Here is a 7,385-nt window from a genome sequence, read left to right on the forward strand (position 1 = left end):
CACACTTGCAAAGAGGGCAGGACATGATGCATTCATTGTGATTATTTAGAACATATCAGACCAGTTCAACTCCATCAGTGTTTTAATGCATTGCAGTTCTTTTGAAAATACAATCCTTTCCCAGGTTTTGCCTATGTTCAGAGAAATGACTAAAAGAAGCAAGAACTCCATTAGACTCTGCAGGTAGTTAAATTGTTTATAAATCTTCACAATACATACAGAAAAATTTGAAACCAATATGACTTAATGTTTTAAAGGTTGCTGAAGAAAGCCTCCTCTCTCTTAGAGGAACATGGCAGCATGGTTTGGGTTTGCAAAGCTGCATTTGTGTAAAACTTCTAGAACAAAGTAGACAAGCCAGACCAAAGTGGAGATGTTTGACCATCATGTGCAGGTGCATCTGGAAACCTCACTAAAACTGTCCAAAGGAGGAGGAGCTATTTTTGTTTTGCAGCCACAGAACCTGGACCTGCAGTCATTAAGTGGACCCCCCATTATACCAAACATGTCTGACACGACCCAAACAGCAGAGTAATGACATGAGTTGTTATGGTACGACCCGAAGAGAACTTCACATTAGCTAATGTCAAACCTCAATAAACTGAAGCAGTTTTACAGACAGAATAACCATAACAATCACATTATTTCATGTAAAATTTAGAAAGTACAAAATATCCATTTTTGTAAAATTAACTATTATTACTCAAGGCTGTTCTAACTGTTTGGGTTATTATCACACGTTATATCAGGGAGGGCGCTGTGCAAAGCTCTCACTCTGCAGCTTTTTTCTTTCTTTCTTTTTTACCCTGACAGAGCAGACAGAAGTTATTTGGAGCTGTGTCAGAGCACCGCGGCGTGACACGTGAGATACAAGGAGCTTTCCATCATCTCTGTCCTGAGTAGAATTCAGATCTTTGCACCTCAACCAGAACGTCTTCTTCCACTCCAAACCTGGTTTCTGGTTTTGATTTGTGGCCATACTGCTGCGTTCACACCGCGCGGGGAAAAGCTGCGAGGCTTGCAATACTCTTCAATGAAGTAGTATACGACTGAATCGCAGAGGAAGACGGGTAAGTTGAATTATAATCATAGCCTAAATACATAAATAAATGAATAAATAAATAAATAAATAAATCAGTTAACTTCTCATCCTCATTTTCTTTCCGTCTCTAATATCTCTGTTTTTCATCTTCACGACACATACTTATTTATGCATTTATTTATGCACCAGTACTTTGTCTTTGTTTTTAACGTGGATTAATTTAATGAACTTTTCTTGCGTTAAGCACCAGCAAACAAAAACAAAGACAAACCCAAAAAAATTCTTACAATGTTTTTCTTCACATTTCGCCCTAAATGCAGCTGCAAACTAATATTTCTGACAGAGCTAGGATGGAGCCAAAAAACCGATTCTGTTCTGTTTTGTTTTTCTTTCCTGAGCCAGCTGTGGATTTGACAGCAGAATTTATAGAGGTCATCTTTGGTATCCAAGCAAACAAACATCTGCATCCTGTGGAGGAGGATGTGATGGGTAGTCCAGTCATACAAGCTCACTATTTGGGCTTTAGAGGAGCAATCAGTGCCAGAGGATAGGTTGTGGCTCACAATCAGGATAAAATTCAATCCAAAAACTTAGAAAATGTCAGAACTGTCAGAAAACTGGCTTAATCATTGCCAAAAGAACTCTTTATGGGGTGCTTTCTTTTCATCATGATCATGTTGAATTCAGCGTGACTGTTGAGCGGTTTTCAGCTGCTGTCAGCATTTTTTCTTATTCTTCAGTGCTTTTATTCCTCTTTCCACATTTCAAAGGGAGTCACAGAAGAAAATATTAACTGGTGACTGCAAACCACATTTGTGTTACTTCCACATGTTAAATGAATATTTAATTGCATTTTTTTTTTTTTTTTTTTTTGGAATATGTGACTTGCAGGGTTTGGTTGGCCTAAACGTGCCATTCAAGATGTCTGTTCTGGAAACCATTAAGGAGATTTTGTAAAGTAAGCCATTCGTTATTTTAGAAATAACCTATTTCTAAAATTGAAATTTTTGGAAACAGTAGAGCCATGTAGGATATTTACTCATGTTTATTCCCAAACAAAAGTGAAGCTATTTTTCAGGAGTTTTGAGTGTTTATAAAGGGCATTTGAGCGTGTGTTTGTAAATCCATGTGTATGGTCATTCAATTTAAATGAAGCCAATTTAAAATTTAAAGTCATGTGTCCTATAACTTCAACAGGTGTATTAATACATATGTGTAAATATCATGTGATGGTATATTTAGAAACAGATTAAAAAAAAAAAAAAAGCTGGGATCAATCTGCACTTAATATGTGATTAATGTTTAACTCAGAACACATGTTAAGATGAAATATTTTGTGAAAAAGAAAAATCCTAATAAATTTACATTCATCATCTATCTATTTATCTGCAGCTTCACTTTTATTATTTATAAGTGACAGAAATTTATATTTTTATATATGTAGACCATTTTAGACATTCTTAGGCAAAAACAAGTAATGATAAAAAAAAAAAAAAAAATCAATTTACATACTACAACATGCCATTGGTTTCTCTTCAATATGGTTACTAATCTTTTGCATAACACGGTTTATTTCTGCAGCCACAAACACAGGAAACGCTCTTGGTTTGTGTTGTTTTGCTGAAAGATTGACCAGCCCGCTGTCAACGCTTTGTGGTTGGAACCAAAACTGCTGGCAGTCAAAATGTACTGAAAGAGTTATAGATTTATTTGTTATACCTTACCATACCAACCTTATTTATCAAGCACTTTACAACAAACATAGTTGAAATAAAGTGCTACTCATAAATAAATACTAAAAACTATAAAACCTAAGACAGACAAATATATATATTAGTAGGTATATGTATAAATTTGACAAAAGAATAACCAAAATCCAGCACAGTTAGATTAAATTAGAAAAAAAGTCTGTCTAGCTGAGGTTAAAAGCCAAATAATGAAAATTAATTTTCAACAGTTCAGTGAAGGTACATTTCTAATGTGCAAGGGCAGATTTTTCCAGTTGGAGAGAAGCAAAAGAGAAAGCTATTTCCCCTTTAAGAAAGGGCGGATCTTGCTACCATTAGGAGCAGACAGCCAGATAACCTTAGGATTGAGAAAGTGAATAGGGATGAAGAAAATCAGGGAGCTAAGATGGGGCAAGATCATTATTTCCCATTTATTACCACATAATATGAGAAAATTATTATAGTGTAATGTTTGGCTTTTAGTATTCAATGGGAATTTGGGCAAAGTTTTTACCATAAAATTATACCAAATTTTTCCAAAACTTTTTGTATCAAATATGTTAGGCTGCATAGGGTTAAAGTCTCAAAAGTACAGTCTGCTCAGATTTATATCTGGTTACCTAAAGATAAACCACAACCAATGGGTGCTGGTTTAAAAACAGTGTTTTATCATGAAATGTAAATGTCTTTGCTGTCTAAGAGCAGATCTTTGACTGATGTTCAACATGTTTTTTCCAAGATGCTTGGGTAGAAATAATTTTTTAACTTTTGTGTTACATACATTGTGTTTTTCTTTTTCCTTTTTTTTTTTTTTGCAGGGTCTCCATTGTTGTCTCCTCTGTTCACTTCACACCTTTGCTAAACCTGTCTGTAGCTTCAGCTGTTCCTGATGGAAGCTACTGGAAAGTATGGGTTCACTGCAACGACAGATGATGAACTCAGCTTCAGTAAAGGCGATACAGTAAAGGTTGGGCACTATCACATCATTAAATAGTTGTTTGTGCTCATTTATGGCTACATTATACCTTTGTGTTTGTGTTTATTGTGTTTCTGCTTTTGGACAGATTTTAAGGGAAAATGATGATTGGTGTAAGGCTGAGATGAACGGACAAGTAGGATATGTGCCTAGAAACTACATTAATTTGCAGATTCCAGAGTAAGAAACAGCTACACTAAAGCTCAGTGAAAGCATATGAAACTACTGATAGAAACCTTTTAAGAAAGTTAGGTTTGTGCTGATAAAGCACAACAATTACATTCTGTAAAAGAGAAAAATAAACTAAACATTTGTGTTTTTACCTGTCAGTGACAAACAGGAAAACTTAACTCAAAGTGCTTTATTTTTATAACACTATGTGTTGTACAGCACAGCAGATATTAAGAAGGCCTTTCTGTTCAGGTGGTTCCAGGAGACTGCTACACGTGTTAATGCAGAAGAGTTCTTGATGCACAAAGATGTGGGAGAGTTTGTTGTTCGAGGATGCCAAAAGTCCCTTGCAGAGTTCTCCATGTCTGTCAAGTAGGTGAAAGAGTATAAAGTCTCTCCTGATCAGACTTTGAGCTAAAGAAAAATATTAGCACACTAAAATGTTGCAATTAAGCTGATGTAATTAGCCTTGGATTCATGTTTTTTCAGGGAATATGTTCCCATGTTTATGTCAAGAAAACATAACAAAGGTTTATATATTCTTCTAAGAAAAGGTTTTGAAACAGCAATATGGAGCAAATACACAGAAAGGGAGCAGCTTTAGTTTATCTACTGTGGGAAAGTATCAGTGTGGCTCAAGACTCGAAACGTTTTAATACATAAATATAGCAAAAAGTGTTATTCATATTTTAGAAATGTGGCATCACACTGCAGTAAGATCTTGTATGTAAATAAGTTGAATTATAGTTTGTGCTCTCCTGTTAAAACAATCTTTGAAATATGAAATTTGACCTGTAAATTTTGCTAAAGAGCAATTTATCAATATATATTCTGAACCATATTTAATAGCATAGCTGGAACCTTGTGTTTTTTTTTTTTTACTATGCAGAAAAACATTGGATGAATTAATAAACAAACAATTATTATTACATTATGAAAAACACACATTGCTAAAAAATGAACTCCTGGAAAACCTTGGAAAATTGGACTAAGATGTCTGTCTATCTATCTATCTATCTATCTATCTATCTATCTATCTATCTATCTATCTATCTATCTATCTATCTATCTATCTATCTATCTATCTATCTATCTGTCTATCTATCTATCTGTCTGTCTGTCTGTCTGTCTGTCTATCTGTCTGTCTATCTATCTATCTATCTATCTATCTATCTATCTATCTATCTATCTATCTATCTATCTATCTATCTATCTATCTATCTATCTATCTATCTATCTATCACAAAAGTCTAACACTTAATTTTTCTTCAGACACGAAAGTGATGTCCAGCACTTCAGAGTAATGAGGGACAACAAAGGCCAGTACTTCCTGTGGTCTGAGAAGTTCACCTCCGTGAACAAGTTGGTGGAGTTCTACAAAACCAACTCCATCTCGAAAACCAGACAGATTTTCCTCAAAGATTTCAGCTTGAACTGCAGAGTAAGTACCACAACCCAGGTAGACAATTACTCTTATTTAATTTTGTTTTACACAAAGAAGAAAGCCAATTATAGGTGAATAGTCCATAAAATAATGATAATATGAAAAATAATATCATGTTACCGATCAAAAAGGGATGTTCTAAGCCATCCATTTAAGCACTGAGCCATTTATCCCCAAGATTATTTTAATATACTGGCGTCAGCTCATATGGTGAGCTACAATTTTCTGTAATTAGATTTTTCCCACAAAGTGACTTTCTGGAAGTGACATAAAAGCCCAAAATGTTTTAGTTTTCTAATTTATTTGAATTACTAACTTTTTTTTTTTTTTTATCTCCGCCAAGTAGGTTATGTTTTTACTGGCATTTATTAGTTTGTTTGTCTGTTTATCTGTTTGTTTGTTTATTTGTGTTCAAGATAACTGAAAAAGTTATGGACACATTTTCATGAAATTTTCAGGAGTTGTTGGAAATGTGAAAAGAAGGAACTGATTTAATTTTGGTGATGATCTGGATCATTGTTTGGATCTAGTGATTTTTCAAAGGTTTTGGCGGATGTTTGCGCTCTCTGAGTGCTTTTCTAGTTTCAGACTGTGAGTAAGGGGAAGTCAACATTTCCTGTAACTAGCTTGTGTATGAAGAGTGTGGAGGGCAGAAAAGGAAAGTGAATGGAGTGAAGAGTGAGGTGTGGGTGAGGAGTTTTTGCCACCAAGGGGGTAATGTCTATCTGTCTATTAATCTATTTCTTTGTTTAAAAAACAAATTATTTCTTTGTTTGTTACTGGATAGATTTTTGTGATTTTTTTTTTCATAGAATAGGTCTTGGTCTAACTTTGATTATGTTCAATTTCTGAAGTGGTCTGGAAGAAGTTGTGGACACAGATTTTTAAAAGGATACTTCTGAGTCAGGTTACCGCTCATATAGAACATAACAGGGGTGACCAAAGACTGTCCTTGAGATCCGCCGTCCTGCAGGTTTTTGATGTATCCCTGTTCTGACACACCTGACTTCCATTAAATAGACCCAACAGCCAACAAAGTTCTGCACAATGACTTGTTCTTTTGAGACAGGTGTGTCGGAGCAAGGATGCATTGAAAAACCTGCAGGATCGTGGCCCTTGAGGACCGGAGCTGGATTATAATAATATTATGGTGAACCCAGTTTAATGCTGAGTAATATAGATAAATAAAATAGAAGGCTATTGTATCTGGCATAAGGCCAAATGTTGAATGCTCATTTTTAGGGGAGAATAAGTTGCAGAGTCACAAATTTGATCATAAAACCAGGTGATTAGTAACTATTATGCAGCTGCTTGTACTGAGCCGAGCTTACATCATAAGTCAGGCTGTTTACAAGAGTTTTGACCTAGATGTCTTTTATAAGTGTAGGTTATATTGGTTTGGAGGCCCATGCTAAGGTTCACCTGCAAGGTTAGAAAAGATTTTAAGCTATATTCCCTTTGTTGCAAGCACTGAACTGTTTCTCAGCTGTCGATCTGTTTGTTTGTCTCCCACAGAGATCATCTAACATGCAGGTTAAGGCACTGTACAACTTCACCGCTGAGGAAGACGATGAACTTGGCTTCTGCGCCGGGGACATCATTGAAGTCGTAGATAGTTCTAACACATCTTGGTGGAGAGGGAGGCTGCGGGGTAACAGCGGCTTGTTTCCTGCAAACTACACAAAACACTTGTGAGGACAATGTCTTTACTACTTTTGCCCACACACACACTGGATCTAAAGGTGCACTAGTCCCGTGTGACTTCCATAAAGTAAACACCTTTCAGACTTCTAATGTGCACTGAAGAGGACTTAGTTAATGTTCATCCGTACACCCAGTTTGTCTTATTCAGGGTAAATTGAACATGTTAATACAGAGGAGCAGAGACACAACTGCATGTGACACTGCAGAATGTCTTTACTGTTTGTGTTGTGACGTGTTTGTCAGCATGTGTTCTTCAGTCTGAGTGCTTGTTGGTTGGGCTGGTGCTTTTGCTCACGTGTAACCTCCTTCCAACTTTGTTAC

General features: G+C 35.8%; 1 protein-coding gene across 1 annotated transcript; it reads left to right on the forward strand.

Moving 5' to 3' along the window:
- Positions 1-3,658: 3,658 nt before the first annotated feature.
- LOC306757380 (GRB2-related adapter protein 2-like) lies at positions 3,659-7,176 on the forward strand (the record flags this gene model as incomplete). Its single annotated transcript, XM_079242415.1, has 5 exons — positions 3,659-3,736; positions 3,834-3,925; positions 4,169-4,288; positions 5,189-5,357; positions 6,876-7,176. The coding sequence occupies 5 exons, from the start codon at positions 3,659-3,661 to the stop codon at positions 7,053-7,055; spliced, it is 639 nt and encodes a 212-aa protein (XP_079098541.1). The 3' UTR covers positions 7,056-7,176.
- Between the last annotated feature and the right edge of the window lie 209 nt (positions 7,177-7,385).

The sequence above is a fragment of the Telmatherina bonti genome, assembly GCF_933228915.1.
Source record: "Telmatherina bonti genome assembly, chromosome: 6".
In the NCBI taxonomy this organism is placed as follows: Eukaryota; Metazoa; Chordata; class Actinopteri; order Atheriniformes; family Telmatherinidae; genus Telmatherina; species Telmatherina bonti.